Here is a 22,852-nt window from a genome sequence, read left to right on the forward strand (position 1 = left end):
ATAGGTATGTGACAGACATTTCTATTTCAAAAGGGAGACTTTAGAAGGGATGAAGGGTCAGAGGTACCAAGAAAGTTTAACATAGCAGGTCATATTCCATTAGGTTCCAAGTCTTGAGAATAATCCTCTGTTGCTCAAGGCACTGTCCTCTGGCCTACAACAGTTCTACTGGTCTCTGCTTCTCTGTCCCCTTCAGTCCAAGGTGGGCCTCTGCTTCTCTGTCCCCTTCAGTCCAAGGTGGGCCTCTGCTTCTCTGTCCCCTTCAGTCCAAGGTGGCAGCATTTCTGCTGAAACAACATTCCTAAAAGCTGGTAGGTCTCCTGTGTACATCCTGGGGATCTAGGCCATTATACAAGAGAGCTCTCCACAGATCTTTCCTGGATAATTCCGTCTCTATCCCTGGCCTCTGCTGAGATGGTTGAGAGGATCTGTGAATCACATGCCTAATCTGTACTGCAAAATTTTCCAACCACACCCTTGGCCTTCTCTTCAGAGCAACACTTTCTTAACAATGAGTCTCCTAATATTAGCTTTCATTTTTGTAATCTGGATAGGCTGAGAGCTTCTTATATCATTAAGTACTGTTCTGTTTTGTTGGGAAGTTTCTTTCTCAATTTATCTCTTTCCTCTTGCATTTTACTACATTCATTAAGGAAAAAGCAGGCTGCACCTTCAACATTTTGCTGGGAAATCTCCTCTGCTAAACATTTACGTTCATTGATTGAAATTTCCGCTTTCTACACAACTGGAGGACACAGGTAGCATAAATTTTCTGCCACTATGTAACAAGGATTACCTTCCCTTCAGTTTCTGATAGCGGGCTCCTCATTTCCTTCTGAGAACTTCACCAGAAGTGGTTTCAACATTCATGTTTCTACCAACAGTCTCTGAAAGGCAATCTTCAAAGGTCCTCTATCCAAATAAGGTAATATTCATGGATTTTTGGGAACTAGGACATAGTCATACCTTTTGGGACTACCATTCAAATTCATACAATGGGTATGCCAAGAATGTAAGATCCTGACTGCTGTTTACCTGGTCCATTTTTCAGGGTTATGTGTGTAGTGAGCAGCCTTGATAGATTTCCCTCCAGGACAAAGAAAAGGCTTGCTGACTTCTTGCTGTAAAACATACATTCCTCTCTTGTAATGAATGCAATCTAGTGTGTATGCAGGCATCCATTTGGACCCCTTCACATACTCTCCATGAGACTTCATGGGGAAGCGAAAGGGTTGCTGATATAAAATGCTCATGAGCATGCTACTAGTTGTGTGGTGAGTAATAAAGTCCTTTGTCTCCAACTCAGGAATCTCGTGTCATCTGTCAGCATCAATGAAACAGTAATAGCCTGATGTATTAGCTTCTACATGGGGCAAAATCAAGTTCTAGACCTGACAGAGTAGAGAACAAAAACTCCACAGTCAGGAAGCTGGAGGTTGAATGACAATGAAAATGGATACTGCCTGGGAGTTCAGAAAAATCTTGGGAGAGCACTGTACTTTCCTATAAGAGTGGAATAGGGATTTGAATGAGTCTTATCTCAATTTTTAGAAGCAGAGAGATTCTGGCTGACATCTGGGTAATAATTCCCTGCCTCATGGTTTGTGTCTACTTTTTTTTTTTTTTTAAGAAAACAGTGTATGCATGTATTATTTATTTGACAATTACTCTGTATTCATATTAAAGAAATACATGCATCACTTCTATGACCAGAGATAAATTCATTTATATATTATTAAGGCTAACGTGGTGTTATGGATGAATTGCAACCCCCCAAGTTCCTCTATTGAAATCCTAAGTCCTAATGTGATTACATTTAAAAATAGGGCCTCTAAGGAGATAATTAAGATGAAAAGAGGTCATAACAGTGGGACCCTACTCTGACTGTAGGGCTGGTGTCCACATAAGAGGAAGAGTACCAGACAGTTCTCTCTCCATGTGCTCACAGAGGTAACGCCATGTGAGGACAAAACAAGGAGGCAGCAGTCCACAAGTCAGAAAGGAGGTCTCACCACAGACCAACCCTGATGGCCCCTTGATCTTGGATGACCAGAACTGTGAGAAAATAAATTTCTGTTGTTAAAGCCACCCAGTCTGTGATAGTTTGTTAATGGCTGGCCCAGCAGAGTAAGAGAGGGAGAAAGATTATATCAGAAAATTTTAATATACTCTTCTGAGTTTGGAAGATAATTCTGTCAGTCCATGTGTGTGCATTTCTAAATACAGGAGGGATATATACTAATTCCACTTATATCTTTTAAAGTTCATATTTTGTGTGAAAAAAAATCCAAGTTTTTCCCTGACAAAGTAACTGCATCGAGCCTTGGACTGGTGTGGCATGTAGATGGTTTTGAGGCCCTTTCACATTTTTTGATCTTGCAGGCAATAAACATCTTCAAAAGTCTACTGTAAATTCTTCTTAAATTCATTTATTATGACTTAGTGCTTCCTGACAACTCAATGGATTCTCTTTTTTTTCGTAAAGAGAGGGAGGGTGAGTTGCCATCTGGCAGACTCACTATCTCCTAGTGGCCAAGAGGACTGGGAGTACCCACTCCTCTATTCACTTTCTATTTTCACATTTTATTCCTAAATTCCTTCCGTGTGAAAGGAGAAATCCTCATTCTCCTTCTCTCACAGAATAGCATTTTTGCACATTTAGCAAGTCAATGCCTGCTGAATAACTTGCTCAGTAACAAGATACGCCTCACATACCCTGAGGCAATGTATGGAAACAACAGGCATAACCGAAGTGAATATTTCCTCTATTAAATCTCTGTTCACAGGCCACTTCTCTATAAACTTTGGTTCTGGTCTTCCTCTCCAATTCATGCCTACATACACCCTTATTCTAACTCCCTTGACACTCGCCATTTGCCATTTCTTACTGTGGTGGACTGCCTTGAAAAGTTACTCCATTGTTCTCCTGTGTGAATTCCTCCTGGAGAGCTGTGTCATCATTCCCTCCCCACCTGTCTGATCTCACCTCCTGCCCTATTCCTTCAGCTCACTCAGCTGGACTCTTCCTTAAACACACTCTGATTTCTAGCCTTTTGCATAGCTCCCTTTGCATGGAATATTCTTTTCTCAGAAATTGTCACGTTCACTCTCACTGCCTTTGTGTTCGCATCAAACATCAAGCTATCAGAGCTGTCTTTCCTCACTACCTGTGGTGGTCAGGTGGCTCCCAGTGATACCCCTCTCCTGTTATTCATGTCTTTGTGTGATCCTCTTCCCTGCGACTTCAAACCTATAGAAGTGAAGATTCAAAACAGAATCAAATGCCCTAGGATATATCACTTCTGTGATTACATTACATAAGATTGTAACCTCTGTCTTGCACACAGATGCACTCTCTCTTTATCTTTGATGAAGCAAAGAGGTCCACAGGATAAGGAAATCAAGGCAGCCTCCAGTGAAATCCAGCCAGGAACTGAGGCCCTTAGTCCAGCAACCCAAGAGAAAATTAATTCTGCTAACAATCAGAAGTGGATGCCTCCTCGGGTAAGCATTCAGATCAGGCCCCAGCCCTGGTCCACACCTGAGTGCAGCTTTATGAGATGCCTTGAAGCAGAGGACACCGGTGAAGCCAGGCCCAAATTCCTGACCCACAGAAACTGTAAGATAATAAGTGTACATTATTTAAAGTCATAGCCTGTGTGGTAATTTGTTATATAGTAATAGGTAACTAAAACAGAGCCCCCTGTAAAATAATACATGCCCGTTTTCCACCCCTGCCCAACCTTCTCCATCTCCCTTACTCTGCTGTATTTTTAATAATGCATAACTACCTCACATGTTGGAAATCTATCTTTTTTATAGAGATCAATGAAGACCAGTTGTGTTAATAAATATGAATTCTGGACTGGTTCAAAGCAAGAGGCTTGAATGCAGGCTACTGAGAAGATATACAGATAGATGGATTACAAGGTAGATTAGTAAGTACGTATACATATAGGTACACACATGAAGAGACAAATATACACACATTTTTTACTAGCATTTTAGAGAACACTTAACTTTGGTTTTTATCTAGCTAGAGGAGAACCCTAAAAAGAAGATGGACTATTTTGGGGGGTGATGGGATAGCAGAAGTCAGCCAGTGCTAGAAGTACAAGGATTTTTTTTTTTAACTGAAAAATCCACATACTGGGGAAGACCAACAGTATTATCATGGTGCCTAAGCGCACAGGGTTTGAATAGCTTGGTGACCTTGGGCACGTTCCACATCCCAAATAAGCCACCACTTCTTCACCTGTGAAGAAGATATAATACAGAAATCTACCTCATCATGACCAGACGATGCATATAAAACTCTCCACCCAGTGCCTAGCAAGTGATGAGCCCTTAGGAAAGACAGCTATTTTTGCTTGCTTTGTTTTGTTTACTATTAGTGTCTATATGTTACTGAGGATAGTATGCTTTTTGAAGAATTTGAAAAAGGCCTACCAATCTGTAATCCCACCTTTACCTCTACCATGAAAAAATATCTTAAATGAGTTGCCATTTAAGTTTCTGAGAACTGCTGTATAATGGGTGGGAGGATGTCACATTGCTGTATTTTGCTGAGGCATACTCAAAGTATACCACGAAAGCCAAGAAAATATTATCAGTCAGTGGATCCTTCAGGAAGCCACACAAGCAGGAAGTGGGTTTACTCAGATCCCGACTTTAAACTTTGAAAACAGACTTTAAACTTTAAAGTGGAGCTAATCATTATTTAGAATATGCATGACAAAATCAAAAATGGTCATCGGTCACATTAGATCATTTGAACACACACACACATACAACCACGGGAACTCATTTTCAATAGCTTTGTCTTCAGGCTAAAAGGACAAAAAATGCAGAAATAATGTAGCCCTCTCCTGCCCCTATAAAAAGCCCAAAGCAAGTAAACATAGAAATGATAGGCCCTCTAGAAATGACCATATATTATATACAGATTAAAGCTCTATTATAACTATAGTGCTTTAGAAAAAAAAAAAAAGGTAGTGCAAAATCCAAAAGGATAAAGTGACCCTCACAACTGCTTTTGGATTATAGCAGCACAACACTTTCCTGCTTTCATTAAGAAAGAAAAATGTAATTTTTTCTTTAAAAGACTTTGTTTTCAGTGTAGGGGCATCAGGGTGGCTCAGTCAGTTAAGCTTTCGACTTTGGCTCAGGTCATGGTCTCAAGGGTTGGGGGTTCGAGCCCTGCGTTGCTGACAGCTTGCTGACAGCTTGGAGCCTGGAGCTGCTTCAGATTCTGTGTCTCCCTCTCTCTCTGCCCCTGGCCCACTCGTGCTCTGTCTCACTATCTCACTCACAAATAAATAAAACATTGAAAAAAATTGGAAGGCTTTGTTTTGAATGTTAAGTATTACAATTCAGTAAGGATCTAGGTGCTACCCTTTTCCTCCACAGGTGATGTTAGAAATGGAAAAGCAGAGCTGCCTTGAATCCTCCAAGTTCCCCAGGGTCGGATGCTGCTGCCATAGGACAGGCACTATATATAGGTCCCTTAAACGGGTCTCTTCAATAAATGAATGATGATCAAAATAGATGAATACTAAATGTATGGATTTTTTTTAAAAAAATAGCCTTATATATGCTTTTCCAGTTTGCAAAATACTTTTCTATTCATAATCTTATTTGATCCTCCCATTGACCCAGAAAGGTAAGGAATAGTTTGCCTATGATACGTGAAGTCACTCGGAACAATGGCGTTTGGTTTTCTCTTCAGGGCTGGAGTTCTTTCCCTGATGCCATGAATGTAAACGTGCTTAATCCTGGCATGCTTTGTTGTATTGCACTTTATTGAGCTTCACGGATGTTGCATGGTGTTTTTTGTTTTTGTTTTGTTTTTTTTTGTTGTTGTTGTTTTTACAAATTGAAGGAGTGTGGCAACCATGTGTCAAACAAGTCTATTGGCTGCATTTTTCCAACAGCATTGGCTCAACTTCATGTCTCTGTGACATATTTTGGTAATTCTTGCAATATTTCAAACTTTTTCATTATCATTATTATATTTGTTATGGTGATCTGTGATCAGTCATTATGACTTGCTGAAAGCTCAGGTGATGATTAGCACTTTTTAGGAATAAAGTATTTTTAAGTTAAGGTAAGGACTTTTTTGGACATAATGCTATCATATACTTAATAGACTACAGTATAGTATAAACATAGCTCCTGCATACACTGGGAAGCCAAAAATTTACTTAACTCACTTTATTGCCATATTTGTTTTATTGTAGTGGTCTAGAACCGAAGCCCCATTATCTCTTATGTATACCTGTTCATGTTTGTTTAGTGTAGTGGCTCTCAGCTGGGAGAATTTTGTCCCTTGGGGGAATTTTGTAATTTTTGGACATATTTTTGGTTGTCCCACTTGGGGTGGTGGTGGCTACTAGTGTCTAGTGGGTAAAGGCCAGTGATGCCACTCAACATCCTATAGTACACAGGACAGCCCCTCCACCCACCCCCAGCACATCCCCCTGTCCTGGAAGAATTATCTGGCCCCAATGTCAATAATGCCCATGTTGAACAGCTCTGATAAAAACGATGAACTATCTCGTAAGCACTATGAAGTTGATTAAGTTGTGGTGGTTTTAAAATCTGTCTGGGAATTACTTGACACTCTTCCCATCAAGAAAATAAGTCTCCTCCCTCAGAATCTAGGTGAGACTTTGTGACTGCTTTGATGAACAGAGGCAATTGCATGATTTCTGAGTCTAGGTTAGAAAAGACCATGCAGTTTCTGCCAGTATATTGGGAGGGACACATGCCTTTGGATCCCTGAGTCATCCTATAAAAAGTCAGGCTATCAGAGAATGCCAGGATGGCAAGACCACTTGCCTACCCTCTAAGAGAAAGAGCTGCCTACCCTCTGAAAGTAACCACATGAAAAACCTCAAGCCAGAACTGTCCAGCCAAGCTATTCCCAAAGTCCTACTGAAGAAACTATGAGAGATAACAAATGATAGTTGCCATTTTAAGCCACTAAGTTTTAGGATGATAGATTACATGACAATAGCTAACCAGAACAATCTCCAAATTCGGTCACCCGAAGTCAAGTGCTCTGGCAAACAGAATGTCTTCTCTCTTAGGGAATGTGCTTCCCCAAAGGGTTCTGTCCCATGGAAGAATAGAAATCTTAACCAGAGGACTGCCTCTTCTCAAGTGAAATGGATTTTAATCAGCCTGTGGGAAATAGGTGACCAAGGGTAGGGGGTGGGGTTTGTCAAAGAGATTTTCAGAAGAAATTCTGAAGAGCCTTTTGAAATGATGGATAGCACACTGCAGGCTGGAGTCCTGGGCATTATTCACTTTAAAAACTGATTATTATAAAGCTGAGGCATTTATTAGATGATCTTTTGATGTTCTTCTAGGCCTAACTTCTAGAATATTCTAACCTACACATATTTTTCAAAAGATAGGTATATTTAAAGAGTAGCTTCAAAGGTGCACCCTGACAAATATAAAGAATGAGAGTTAAAATAAAAAGGAAGCATCACTTTACATCCACCAAGCTGACAAAAAGTTAAAAAAAAACACTACAAAAAGTAAATTAAAATCCTAACGTTGGTGAAGTTTGTAAATTCACACACTATTGATGCCTACACTGTTCAATATGCAACAAAAGCTAAAAAATAGCCATAACATTTGACCCAGTAATGCCTCCGCTGGAAATTGTCCAAAAGGAAAAAGGAAAGAAAAAGCTTCTTGTACAATGATATTTATAGCCACATTATTTACAGTAGGGGAAAAATCCCACAGGAAACAACCTAAATATCCAAAAATGAAACAATAGTCATGATATGGCAGGATGCATTATTGCAAAGTTGTAAATATGAAGCCCATATAGAAAAGCATATGTAAAAGATATCAAGTAACCAAAAAAGTAAATTGTTCATTTCATATAGATGGTAGGTATATCTATAAAAATTACTTTCACACTTATAAATATCAAAAGAAAGAATATAAATATATTTCTGTTAAGATGAATATTTTAGTATAGGTCACTTTCCTGGAAGACTATTAAAATATTCTGCTTTAATTACCCAAATTTAGTATTTTAATGGACACATGTACCTCAAAGTTATCTGAATTCTGGTTTTGTGTTTATTTTTATATATTTTTTTACCAATCATTTTTTTTGGGCACTTACTATATGCCAGGTCCTGGGAATACAATGATGAACAGAACTGAAGGTGATTTTAAAGAATGTATTCAGTGGGAGAGAGAGTGAGGCTGAAGCTAAATTATGGTGCTGCTTTATGAGAACAGAATAGGCGAATGGGAAAGTGCTTGGGGGAAAAAAGATGTCAGTGATGTCCTAATACTTTTATTCATCTTGTTACTTTTCAAATACAGCTAGCCTGGTTGGACATTTCAAGACAAAGAAGAGATATTTTAGGAGCAAACAAACTCAGTCAAAGAAGTGAAGGGAAAAAAATCAATGAAAGAAATATTTTAGCAAATGCAGATAAACCTGCAGGTAAAGGCTTTTTTGCATACTCTAATTGGAAAGAACTAGGAAATTTTCATCTTGGCCTTCATTCAGAAAATGCGCCTTTAATTCACGCTACAGTGACTGCCCTACATGTCTCATGCAGTCATCACTCATTCGACAAAATTCAACTTGGCACAAGTGAAAAAGACATGGCCCCTGTCTTCTCAGGGTCTGCAGTCTATGTGGGTTAGAGCTGTGTAAGCAGGCTTTTGAGATAGAAACTGCTATGCATGTGAGGAGGATACCCAAATTGGACTGGGGTTAGGAAGGTTTCCTGGGGTGCATGAGCCTTGATGAAATTGACACATAAATGATGTGCAGAATAGGGGTTGGGGCATAAAGAGTATTTCAAAAAGAGAGAACACGGACAAAGGTAAGAGACCATGGGGCTGTACTGTTAAAAAGGTTAAGGTCATATCTCACTTAGACCATAACCAAAAAGTAGTAATAAAATGGTGTCCTATAATTTGGGGGCAAAAATTAAGTACTTTGATAATAAAAGGGTTTCTTCCTCTTTAAAAATGTTTTTATTTATTTTTGAGAGAGAGAGCGGGGGAGGGGCAGCGAGAGAGGGAGACAGAGGATCCGAAGCAGGCTCCGTGCTAAGAGCGGACAGCTCCATGTCAGGCTCAAACTCACGAACCATAAAATCACGACCTGAGCCGAAGTCAGACACTTCACTGACTGAGCTACCCTGGTGCCCCTAAAAGGGTTTCTTAATTACTATGGACTATGGTCTGAATGTTTGTGTCCTCTCCCCATCCCCGCCAACTTCCTATGTTGAAATCCTAACCCCCAAAGATTATGGTATTAGGGAGTGGGGTCTTTAGAGGTGCAAAGGCTTCACCCTCATGAATGGGATTGGTGCCTTATAAAAGAGGCTCCAGAGACACTCCAGCCCCTTCCACCAGCCAAGGAAGAGGCCTTCCACCAGAATGTGACCACGCTGAACTTCCAGTGTCTGGAACAGTGAGCAAAAAATTTCTGTTTATAAGCTGCCCAGTCTGTGGTATTTTGTTATAGCAGCCCAAATGGACTAAGACATTGACATAAATTATGTCAAAAATTACATTTTTATACTAAAAAGAAAACAAATATCACATAAAAGCATCTCCATTTCCAAGGCTAAGTTATTCTTTTTTTCCCCCCAACAATGTTAACAACTACATAGAAAAACTAAGTCAATTGCTGTAAAATATCTATTTATACACTAGCATTTGGAATATGGCTTAGGCAAGGTTATAAAATCCAAAATATTCAGTGTCCATATTCTAACAAACATCCATGAAGCTATTTGGTGAAAGGACCTGAAGGTAACTGGTAAACAGTTTGGAATAGAGTTATCTGACTGAGCTGACCAGAAGCCAGATTGAGTTCAGTCTGCATTTCCACACGGTATCCATGGGAATGAGATCAGGCGTGCACAAAGACAAACAAAGGCCACCTTCAAATGAATGGGAGAGAATGACAACTGCCAATGTTCAAGGCACCCATGGGCGCAAGAGCTTTGCTCATGCTTTTCAAAACACAATGAAATAATCTCTTACACTGACAATACAGTGTCCATCACTCCTTTATTTCCATGGCTCTGTTTAAACATTAGCCTCATTTTTTATACAGAAAGCCTTTCAATGATCAGGAGTTATGTATGGCTTCTGTAGTAAAAACTGTCCCTAGTCACTTTAAACTACTAAAAGGAAGAACTACAGTTACCCTTTCAGAACACAGAATAATAATGCGGGAATCTTCACTCACAAGATCGCACAGTTGCCATGAGCTGTTTGGACAACAGAACAGACAACTCTTTCAAAGGAAGAACAATATATTTGAAAATTATGAACAGTCCCAATATTCTATGGACCTGAAAACATTAGAAAAATATGCAGTTCAAGTTTATACTGGTTGGTAAATGTAATTTATGTGTACAAGAATCAGCAGGCACAGACTGGAAAAAATACTTGAATACTAGCTCTTTGGATTAATCACAACTTCAACAAAATTAAGAATTGACATTAATTTCTTTTCTAATTTATATAATTAAATGAAAATGTTTTAAAACACTGTGAAAACACCATTGAGTTACACAGAATAAAAGCCTTCAATATTTTATTAACAGAACCTTTCAAACCCAACTCTAATTCTCTGGGTTATATGGGACTATAATTTCGAAAAGATGACTTTAAGAATCTTTATTATACTGGATAGAAATAAAGAACTAAAAGCTTAACTGGAGAAACATACCTGTAGCTCTAAAAAAAAACCTCTTTGTGTTTTTAGGAAATCTGACTAAAGCACGGATGTTAATTCTGCGACCAGAATTGGAATATTGTTATATATTATGTACCCTAAAATCCATGCGAAGTTTATTAATCACAGCTACATTAGTGCAGTAAGTATGTTCTAAAACAAAAATAAATACAAGGGCTCCTTCATCAATCCAAGTGGCCACGCTGGAGGGCAGGGGGTGCCTATTCCCACAACTTGGCTGTCTCCCTCTGCACCCCTCACAGCCGTCAATTTCAGCTTGGTCTCATCAGCCCATATCCTCTCCATGTCATATGCCAGAACCTACTCTGCCTTCCCTATATGGTCATCTGTGGCTCCCAAGCTGTTGCCAGAGCTGTTGCTGTTGTGGCCATCCCATTCCATCCCCCCTTCTCTGAGACCCCTTTGCCATGAATATCAGTGCTCCTCCTCTCCCCCAGTCTCTCCTGTGTTAGGGACTCTTGCCACATACAGAAGCCTCAATGCAATTCTCAAAAAGCACAAGTGGACCATACAATACCATAAGCAATAGAAGTAAAACAAAAAACAAAAAACAAACACAAACAAAAAACACCTCATTATAATAATTGTTATGAAGTCTCTCCCCTCCTGGCACTCAGCCACTCCCTCTTCTCTTTTACTATCTAACTTCCTGACACTGTCTGTATTTCCTCATGGTCTACTTACTCCTCAGCCTACCCCACTCTGGCTTCTGCTTTTTCATGCCATGGAGACTGTCCTCATCAAGGCTGTCCAACATGCTTGACTTCTATGAATATGACCCTACTGACCAACTCTTCCCTCTCAAAATATTTGTGTGGTGCCCCACTTACTGTAGTATTCTTTCTACTCACTGCTCCCACTGCTCTTTTCTCTCTCTGGCATCTCCTCTTCCTCACCTGACCCTCTCAGGTAGTCCCTTGGGTTGTGGACAACGCTGTCTTCTGGTCTCTGCCTGACTCATCAATGCTGTGTCTTCAGTGACTCTCTAGATGCCCCTGACTCCTGAATCTCTAGCCCCTGTTGTCCTCTCTCCTGCTTCTAACACTGCTCTATCTATAACTATCTACCTACTAGACATGTGCTCCTGAATGTGTCCAACAACGTGTCACAGTGAACTGATTATCTTTCTAATTTGCCTTCTTTCCTTGCCTCTCTGTCTCAGTCAGTAGCACCTCACTGAGTTGTCCACACCCAAAACCTAGGCCTCCGTCTTATCTTCTCCTTCACTCGTTGCCATTGTATAAATCAACCACAAATCCTGTCCATTCTCCCTTGCTACCTTTCAAATGCATCCCCTGTGATCCTTCCCTACTGCTACTGAGTTTGAGCACCATCATCTCCCAATAAAACTAAGGCCAGAACTATTTCTTTCCTAAGAAAGGTAGTGCCTTCAGTCTGGCCTCCTTTCAATCCACCATCCACCCTGCCACTGGAGTAATCTACTCAAGAAACCATCCGGTCATGTCACTCCCCTGCTTAAGGCCCTTCAAAACCTTCCCATTGTCCTCAAAAATCCATGCTCCTGACTTCCATTTACAAGGTCATTTATGGTCGGGTGCCTGTTAACCTCTCAGCTTTCACCCTCTGTGAATACCTTGAACAGTATGTTGTGGACATAATGGCTTTCTCCTTTCGTATTCCAGTATCTAAAACATCTGACCCAGGAACTTGGAGACTTGGGTCCTATCCCTGGTTATGTTACTCTATTATCATCACTGACAGCCATTTTAAAAGGGGAGAACTGGACTCTGACCTCTGCAGTCCTTCACAGTGGATCCGAATAGTGAAGATTCTTTCCTGTCCTCGTGAAGACTTGTGGGGAGGTTTGCTACTTATATGCATCACAGTGACATTTCTCCATCCTCTGAACTCAACATTAAGTTCTGTACCACTCATTAGCAATGAATTATATGTGACCAAATGGTAACTATTACACTATAGAAACTTATGGTACATATGTATGTTATAAGCATAATTACAAAACAACATAACAAAAACAACATAACCACATTTTAAATTACATAGACTTTTTTTTTTTTTTAGGCACAAACAGGTAAATGACTCTAAATTTCAGTAATTCAGAAACTCAAAGACAATATCAAGGACCTGCTTTCTGTCTCTCCACAGGGCTAGTGTATCGGCTTTATCCTCAAGCTAGCTGACATTATGGTTGTAGGACAGTTATAGCTGTTGCAAGCTTCACATGACCTGGCAATACATTTCTTAACCAACATCTCTCTTAAGAATGAAAAATTCTTTCCCAAAAGTCCCCAAGCAGATTTCCTTCCACATGCCATCGTAATTACATGCCATGTCTAAATCAGACATTGGAGAGAGGTATGAGATGACTGGGAATGGCTCAGGGCAACCACCCTTCTAGGTCCACCTGACCTCCTAGCTGTGCAGAGGAGGAGGTAACCCAATAATTGGACTTCTGTCAGAAAGGAGGATGGAAGGGTCTGAAGTTGGTTAGGTACCTTCCAGGGACTGAGACAATGTCCTTCCCTCATGGTTGGACTTGTTTCCAAATAGCCTGTAAACTCTTTGGACCATGTTTCAAGTTTCCTATAGTTGGGCCTAGCAGGTTTCCTTGCATAAAAGTTGCTGCATAAAAATATGTTCAAATACTACTTTTCTGGAATTCACTGTGGCCAGATCAACAAAGCACCTACAGGTCATCTGAAGGGGCATCACAGGAATCACCTTCATATACAGAATCTATTGTTGTCTCAGGATTTGAGGTATTAAGTTTTTTCTCTTTAGAGAGACATTCTTCTACGTGTTCTTCTAGGTAAATAATCAGTCACCATAACAAGTGAAAAAAAAAACACAAAAACCATCCTACCTCAGTAACTCCCCAAGCTGAGCAAGGCTAATAGTCCAGATTAAAACTTTTGACTCTAGTGGTAACATTCTTATGACATCAGGATGATATTTTTGGTCCCAAATATTTTTCCCATTCTTCCTGAACTTCTTTATTTTTGACATATTGACTTGGATTTGTGTCTTTATTTTTATGAATGTCTAAAATTCCATTATTAGAAGCTCATCTCTTTACATTAACAGGCTTCTGCCTTTTAATAGGCCCAAGGCTGTTAACACATTAAGACAGGAACAGACATCACCTACTTTAGAGGGAATTCATTCGAGCTGATGCATTCACTGATTCTTGGTGTTGAAATGTACCTATCTTGGTGTTCATCTCACAACAACGTGATATAGGCAATACTGGAATTTTAATTTCTCAGGAAAGAGGAGGTACAGTGCTAACATTTAAGCAATTGCTTCCAAATCTGTCTATATATCAGAAATGTGTGAATAATTGTCTTTAAATTCTGATCCTGAGCCCCAAAGCATGAATTTAAATCAAACAGTGGCTTGTGAACCAGGACTTCTGAGAGCAAAGCTTAGTCGGGGTGGGACAGGTATAGCTGGAGAGCTATGGGGTGGGAGGTTACTTTATCAGAGGGTGGTTTAAGGCTGTGAAGGTGCTGAGCATAAAGGGGAAGAGGTGGTTTAGGGTTGGTTCCAGAAATTAGAGGTTACCTCAGACTCCTCTTTTCGTTATAAAATAAAAACTTCCCTACTTTATAATTTTGCTTGGCTTTGTCTCTTCTAACATAGGACAGTGGTTAATTACAAAGGGATAAGGGGAGAAGGGAAAAAGCATGAAGGCAGTGAAGGCAAAGGGAATAGTCTGGAAAACAGCACTAAATATGGTCTGATCAAGCGCAGTCAGAACACAGAAGGATGTGTACAGGTGTATGTATGTGGCTTTGGGGTGTGTGTATCATGTATGGGCCTACGTGCAGTACATGTACCCGTGTTTGAGTCTGTGCAGGAGGAGTGTAGCAGAGAAAAGCCTGAATCTGGACTTCACCCTTCGTGAGATGGGGAGCCACCCAAAGTTTGAAGCAAGGGGTTGACTGGATACAGATGAGTGTTTAGAAAGATAACACTAGTGACAATGAGAAGAATGGACCAGAAGGATGAGAGCAAAAAACAGAAAAAACACTTTATAGTTGTCTAGACACAAAGAAAGCAAGGGTGGTGGCGGAAGTTATAGGAGGTGGGGAGGAAGGACAGAACTTGGAGATGGGCTGTCAGCCTGAAACACGGGAAAAGATCCCCGGGTTTAGCGTTTGCATGATTATGTTGCCATTACACAATAGGAGACGATACAGCAGAGAATTCTGGAGGGCAGGTGTTGACTTCAGTTGAGGATGCATTGAGGACATGCTTACGGGACGTCTAGGTGGAGATATTTGGTAGCAGATGGAAATCCCGATCTGGAACCAGGAGAAGAGTCTGGCTGGAGATCCTGATTTGAGTGGGGGAACTAGCCCAGAGAGAACAGGTGGAATGAAGACAAGGACCCAGGATGGAACTCTAAACACCAAGGACTGGGCTAAACAGAGGAGCCTGTGAAAGAGAGTGAGGAAGAACCACCTGGAAAATAGGAAAATAGGGAGACTAGAAGACAGAGGTGGAGGGTGTCTCAAGGGTGTCTCAGGAGGACAGAGCTGCCAAAATACATATTAAAGGAAGGATTTACTTATTCTGAGAGAAATTAGAGTATTTACAGCTTGAAGGGAATTAGAGAAAGGATTTGAAGGTACTCATTAAAGAGGCAGTGACTCCGGGGCAGGGCGCCAGACACAGGGAGAAAAGATGAGGATTATCCATGGCCTGGCAGCACACGAGGATGTAAATGCCATCGTGCATTTTAAAATTACATTTTCTTTTCCTCTGTGGACCTATTATTTAGACTATGAATTATCTGGGCCCCTTACAGTCTTTCTTTTCCATCCTTTGCCTGCCGGTTACCATTTCAATGACTGCAGGCACTTAAACCAAGGGGTGATCAATGCGAGGTGATAAATATGAAACTGAACTCCGAGCACTGCTTTTTCTTAAATACCCATGAGAAGGTTTACAGAAAGTGTATTTGACTCTAAGTGTTAAAATGAGATTTGAGGGTTTTAAGTTTCTACACTGGTTGGCATGTATACTGGAGAGGAGGTAAGATGTATAAACACACACATATATTCTCGTTACATTTTCATTTTTGATATGTATTTATATTACACAATTGTACGGGTATATAATTTATAAACAACTATATGTGTGTGTGTAGTAATGATGACTATTCAAAAATTTTACACAGAGTAATGCCATAAAAAATTTCAGCTATCACTGACCCAGACATTCAATTATTCATGTTAATCTTGGATATTCGTGGTATCAGCAAATCATGTTGCTTCCCTAGGAACCTGGATTAATATCACAAATGACAAAGCTTTATTATGAGTACCTTGAATTAAGAGAAAACTTAGTTCTTGAGTATGCAAGTAACTGAAACAGGAGGAAGGAATAAATGTAAAAAAATATTTGTGCAGACGTCATTTTAAATCACCTTTGCTTGCTTGCACTGATTTGTCCTTATTAACTAACTCCAGGTTAAGAATCTCTATACCTGACTTCATGCCTTGCAGCAATACATTCCACTAAAGTATTTCTCACTGCTCTTTAAAAAACAAGCCTCAACACTTCAAAGATAAGAAAATGATGTTATGTTTCCATAGCTTCTATTAATAATGGGTAATTAAAGAAAGATGAAAAGCTTGGATTTAAATGTCTATTAGTTCTTGGGAAGGTTGTGGTGTTCCAGGGACTGATTTCAATGTGACTCCAACTTTATCCCAACCCCCCAGATTAAGGTTGATGGCCCCCCAAAACACTCTTAGGGGCCCAGCACAGAATATCTGTGAAGCACCAGACACAGAGTTAGACGGAAAACCTAATAATGCATAGTCTGTGCTGGGGGTGGGATGGTGGTGCTATTTCTCTGTTATCTTTGACTGGAAGTAAATGCTACAGGGTTATCTAGATTAGGTTTCTTCCAGAGTAACAAATAGTGTGCCTAAATGCCTCAATGGAGGATAAGAAATATTTCTGTATATTTTAGGAAATACTTATATTCTTTGTAAAAACACTTGTTTTGATAGCTGTTCAAACTACAAATTTTAAATTAAAAAAAATTGTTTAATGCTTATTTTTATATTTGAGAGAGAGCTCTCTCACAAGTAGGGCAGGGGCAGAGAGAGAGGGAGACACGGAATCTGAAGCAGGCTCCTGGCTCTGAGCTGTCAGCACAGAGCCCTACGTGGGGCTCAACCTCACCAACCCGCAAGATCATGACCTGGGCCGAAGTCGGCCGCTTAACCGACTGAGCCACTCAGATCCCTCTCAAACGACAAAATTTAAATGCGACTCCCCCCTCCTCCTCCCAGTAAACTAAAGTTCCGATCGATCGATCGTAAGCACACACCAGGCTCTGGAAAAGATCTGGAGGAGGTACACGTGAAGGATGATGGTCACACAACTTTGTGCAAAAGGAGTCAGGTGATGGGTGGGTCCCACTCTCACGGCCCTGCAGCTGGAGCTATGGCCTCGGTTAATTCTCTTGTTGGCAGCAGCTGAGATCAAGAAAGTAAAAAGAACTTTTCCTGGCCTAAGTTTACATTAAGTTGAACAGAAACGCTACAACAATTGGAGGAAGGCAGAAGGGAAGGAAGAATTCCCATCTGCCAAGCATTTAAGAGGCGCTTGGTTTCTCCACGTCCCCTAAGGGAAGAAACGTCAGTGCTGCGGCCTGAAGAAATGGGAGCATACTTCACACCCTTGGGCTGAAAAACAAGCATTTGGGGCTCCCAGACTCCTGCAAAGCCAGCAGGCATCGAAGAACGCTCGGGTGCGGATGCTGGGCGGCACGGGCAGTCTCAACCACGCTGCGGGACTCTCGACCTTCAGGACACCCCTTAGTCTCCACTGCCCCTGTGCCTGTGTGTGCGTGCGCGTGGCTCTAAAACCAAAGCGCGCAGTGAGCTGACTTTGAAGGGTGCTTCACAGACAGGGTGAGTCAGGCTTTATGGGGACACCAGGCGGGGGAGAGAGGGAATGGGGAGTCTTTCTCTACACAGCTCCGGATGGCTGGGAGCCGGGGTCCACGTGGAATCCAGCAGAGAGGCGCGCTGCCTGCGCCCCTCATCCCGCAAACTCCTCCCCGCTGCGCCCAGGCCCCGCGCAGGTCCCTCCAGCAGCTGATGGAGAGCGAACTCCCCGCTTACCTTGACTGAGCACTAACACCAGCAACGGCGCGCCCCCTGTCCATCCTGGCCGCATCCTGAGCCTGCCCGGGGACCGTAGCTGCTGCTCTCGGTTTGCAGAGGGACTCCAGAACCCGGGCTCTTCAGAGGCCGTCCCGAGAGCTTTTCTCCCCCGCCGGGGTGAGGACGGAGAAAAGTTGCCTGGCAGCTCCTGGGGCGCCAAGGCCCGCCCCGCCCCGCCCCTCGGCCAGGCTAACACCGGATCTGCCCCGGCCCCGCCCCGCCGAGCCCAGGCCCTGCAGCCCCGCGGGGCACCTGCGTTGCACCACACCCTCGGAAACCGCACCTTAACTGCCCTGAGAGGTACGGGTCCTGGGACCGCCGAAGCTGCGGGGCTGGGATCCGGGCGCCTGGCCCCTTTCCTGCCCTGCACTGGACTGGCGGGGCACACCCGACGGGCGGGAGACGGCCTGAAACTACGCCGCCCCCTGATGGCCTGCAGCCCGCCCCGCAGGAGACCCCAGGTCTCCCGGAGAACCTTGCTGCTTCTGCAGCCCTTCGTGGCTCCAGGCTCCTGGAGCCTGGGGAGCTCCAGAGGTGCAGAGGTGGGGAGCAAGGGCAGCCGCGAGCCCGAAGCCACGCTTTCAGGGGTGGTGCGGTGCGTGGCATTCTGTGCTTTTCTCAAGTGGGTGGAGAAACGGACAAAAATAAGTGCAGAATGACCAGGTTAGAAACTAACTCGACAGGAAAGAAGATCGGCACACAAGTGATGATTATCCGAGGTATATTTAAGCAAGACCTGTCGCAAGAGCACCGTGTGTGTGTGTGTGTGTGTGTGTGTGTGTGTGTGTGTGTGTGTGGAGTTCTCATTCATTCCTCTCCCCCAAGATAATAAGCAGCTGATGTGATTACTGAGTTTAAGCGATTTACTGAAAGACACAGAGACGAGTGAGAACCCATATATGAAATTGTGACTCTTCCTCTTTGTCTGTATTACACTGTGACCACTTCCTTCCATTACTTTAGTCTCAGATCTGGAAAAAGGACATTCTATAACCCTATCTGAGATTTTTACTTGCCAACCTAAGAAATAGGATATTCACTTTTCTTTAAATCTGGTTTTTCCTTCGAAAGTTCACTCACAAATCCCCAGCACATTACTGAAACCAGAATTCTTCCAGGGACTTCTTTTGTGAAATAGTCAAGTGTTTTAATAAATTACAATTAAAGAATTACTAGTCTAATCATTATTATTATCGCCATTCCAAATCTCTGTGAAGCAGGTAGGATGAGCACTGTGTGATGCTTGGGATATTGCCACTCAGAAGTAAAGTGGGGGACGCCTGGGTGTCTCAGTCTCTTGAAGTGTCCACCTCTTGGTTTTGGCTCAGGTCCTGATCTCACGATTGGTGGTTCCAGCCCCACATCTGGCTCTGTGCTGACTGCTTGGTGGAGTCTGCTTGGGTTACTCTTTTTCTCTCCCCACCTCTCTCTTTCTGCCCCTCCGCCGCCCACCCCCCCGCCCCCCCGCCATATAAGTAAATAAACACTAAAAAAAGAAGTAAAGTGGTTCAGGGTGGAAGGACTTAATTAACTGGTAAAAATCAAATGCTCCCCTTTATAGCTGAGGCTGGAATCTTGAATTTGTAAAGTAGTAAATCGGTATTCGTCAGCTGCTCCTGTTTATCATCATGACTATAAACCCAATACCTTTGAATTCAAAATGTATAGCCCCTGGTTGTTTCCTGTTTTCTTATCTGTCACTTACTAATTCTACTGACTAATCCTGACAAACACTCCAAGGCATTTTTTTTTTTCCTGACCTGTCTATAGTCCTCACCTGCTTACTAAGACTCCAGATATCACCTGAGAGCTCTTAGGTGGCTGCTCACTAACCCTGACCCCCAACCTTGACTCTCCTCACAGACTTCTTGCAGGAAGTCAGCCAGGTTTCAGGGAGATGAATATCTGTCTGTTTCCTTCTGACTCACTGAAATGTGAGTAAGTGTTTGGAACAGACCCTTGTTTGGGAGGCAGTATAGTTCCCTTCATGTGAGACAGGAATCTGTGCTTTGTCTCTGGGTGCTCAAGAGGAAAATGCTCCCTTCTTTGCTTTTGTGCTCAGAGCTGGACAAGTTAACATTATGCTGGCATGAGGTACAGATAAATCAGGAGCTATATTTTTCCAGAGCAGGCAAAAATTTCAAAGTTCAAGAAACAAAGAGTCATCTCCTGCCCCACATTAATTTTAAAACTATAAAGTGTTCTTGAGAAAAAGCAGTTTGAGAACTCATGCCTTAATCTTCTTAGGAACGACTCTGACTAGGTGTTGGACAACACATTCTGAGGAAAAAAAATTAAGGCAGGGCTTCTTGAACTCTTTAGTCTCAGGGAGACCTTTACACTTAAAACTACTGAGAAACTCTCAGATGAATGGATAAAAGATGATGGAGATATATAAATGTTAATATATTTCACATTTCATAAAGTCCTTTATTGGGCTGGCAGAGCTGGGAGCTGCCCTTGGAGTGGGGTCCCAGTCCCAGTCTGGAGTCTCCAGGTCTCTGGTGCCCCTGCCCCTGTTCCTGACTAGGGCAGGTGCTCTCCTCTGACAGGCTACTTAGTTTGCTCCTTAGGTACTCCCAGCTCTCCTTGGAGGGAGCCACTGAGAGAGCCGACATCACCATTATGATGCCTGAATTCCAGGACCTGTGGATGTGAAAGTTAAACTTTGGGGGTGCTGGGAATTGGGGTATCTTCAGACTGGTCTGCTCACACACACAGTGGCTAACTAGTCTATGGCTGGGAGAACTACCTCCTCAGACTTCCAAGGGACAGTCTGGCTCTTGTCGCTAGGCCCCAGCAGCTCCTGGTCATACAACAGGTAGACAGTGCCCCCAGCCACACTGCCCTCGATGAGAAACATCATCAGCAACCACACTTGGGGCACCATGGTCGCTCAGCTCTGCACACAAGGACAAGATGATGGGATATTACTCAGCCATAAAAAAGAAGGAAATCCTGCCATTTGCAATGACATGGATGAATCTGGAGGACATTATGCTAAGTGAAATAAGCCAGACAGAAAAAGACAAATATTGTAGGATCTCATGTGGAGATCTCACGTGGAGATTTGTATGTGGAATCTAAAAAAGTCAACTCATAGTACAGACACTAGAATGATGGTTACCAGGGCTGGAGGTGAGGAAAATGGGGGGATGTTGGTCAAAGGGTACAAACTTTCAGTTATAAGATGAATAGTCCTGGGTGTTTAGTGTAAAACCAAGTGACTATAATTAATAATATTGTATACTTGACACTTGCTAAGAGATTAAGTCTTAAGTGTTCTCACAAGAAAACAAAAATGGTAACTGTGAGTGATGGATATGTTAATTATCTTGATTGTGATAATCACATCACTATGTATATCAAAACCTACTGATGTACATCTTTGATATATACAAGTTATAATTGTCAATTATACCTTAATAAAGCTGGAAAAATTATTGAGGATCCCAAAGAACTTTTGTTTATGTGGATTATTTCTCCCCATATTTACCATGTAAGAAATTGAAACATACATTTTCCAATATTTATGTATTAATTCATTATGCATTAATTCAACAATAAGGCTCTTATGTGTTGACATAAATAGCATATGTTACAAAAAATAACTATATTTCCTCAAATAAAGAAAATCATGAGAAGAAGAGCATTGTTTTACATTTTTGCCAATCTTTTCACTGTCTGGCTTAAAAAATGAACACTTGGAAAAAAAAAAACAAACACTTGGATTCTCATATCTGCTCCTGCACCCAATCTGTTGCGATATGTACTTTCAGTCAAATTATATGAATTAATTTGGTATCACACACATGTAATTGAAAAAAACAGGACATAATTGTGGATATTCCTTTGATACTGCCCTCAAAATCAACAAGTAGTAGTTTCCTAAATGCTAGTTCTAATGTGGAATCTGAAACCACATCAATAAACTTTTTCTACCCTAGTGTTGATTTGCAACCTCAAAGTTCCTGGGGTTAAAATTTGAAACTGGCCCCCATACATGGAGGGCAAGGAGAGAGAAAAGAAAAAGGCAGACCATTTCAGATTGGGCAGTGACAATTTTAATAAGCAAGGGAACTTATATACTTGGCTTGTCTGGAGTGGCTACAAAATGAGTAAATCTCCATACTTGCTGCCAGAATCTTAAGTTTATGTAGAGGCCTGAACAAGCAGGGTTCAGTCATTTATACAGTTGAGATGGTCTCAGTAACACCTTACTTTCTCAAAGCTGTGTCCCTGAAGTGGCTTCTAGTGTGGAAACAGTAGGCAGAACATATGTTTCAGGGACAGGGGAAAGGATAAGAAGTCTCCAGTTACCTGGGTCCATCTTGCAGGTTAATCAGCAGTCACATCCTCTTAATCTCCTCCAACACATAGTGCATTAAAATTCATTGGTCTATTGAGCACTTTGAATAGATCTTTTACTCATGCAAGGTTTTGTCCCATCATGCATTGGTCATTTGGAAAATGTTGGTTCACTGAGTTATGCAGATTTTGCAATAATTGACACATTTCATTACACAATATCAAAATAATTGTATTTTCACCTACCTCATTAGAAAAGTCTCTATATATTGGGAAGCTGTCAAGCTCATGCCAGCAGACACACATTTTTCAAAATTCCGACTTCCATTTGAAAGCTTGAATTTTATCATTAGCCATGCATACTATCAGTTGTTCTGTGTGAAATGAAAGGCCTACTTCATTCATTTTTGAGAAATGTCTACCAAATACCCAAGTCTGAATAGTTATAGTTTGTCTATCAGTGTTCTTTCAAGTAAAACTGGTGTTCCATGAAAAACACGGCTAGGGGGCACCTGGGTGTTTCAGTCAGTTAAGCACCCAACTCTTGATTTCACTTCCGGTCATGATCTCATGGTTTGTGAGATCAAGGCCTCTGTTGGGCTCTGTG

General features: G+C 41.7%; 1 protein-coding gene and 1 pseudogene across 1 annotated transcript in view; both read right to left on the bottom strand.

Moving 5' to 3' along the window:
• The window catches only part of ITGA2 (integrin subunit alpha 2), a 109,015-nt gene extending 89,964 nt beyond the window's left edge, over positions 1 to 19,051 (bottom strand). Inside the window, exon 1 of the mRNA XM_015535079.2 lies at positions 17,896 to 19,051. Within this exon, the coding sequence (XP_015390565.1) occupies positions 17,896 to 17,950 (55 nt within the window). The 5' untranslated portion in view covers positions 17,951 to 19,051. The remainder of the gene's footprint in view (positions 1 to 17,895) is intronic.
• A 1,297-nt stretch (positions 19,052 to 20,348) lies between these two features.
• Positions 20,349 to 20,911, bottom strand: LOC102959176 (annotated as a pseudogene).
• Positions 20,912 to 22,852: the final 1,941 nt, after the last annotated feature.

Source organism: Panthera tigris, chromosome A1 (assembly GCF_018350195.1).
Source record: "Panthera tigris isolate Pti1 chromosome A1, P.tigris_Pti1_mat1.1, whole genome shotgun sequence".
In the NCBI taxonomy this organism is placed as follows: domain Eukaryota; kingdom Metazoa; phylum Chordata; class Mammalia; order Carnivora; family Felidae; genus Panthera; species Panthera tigris.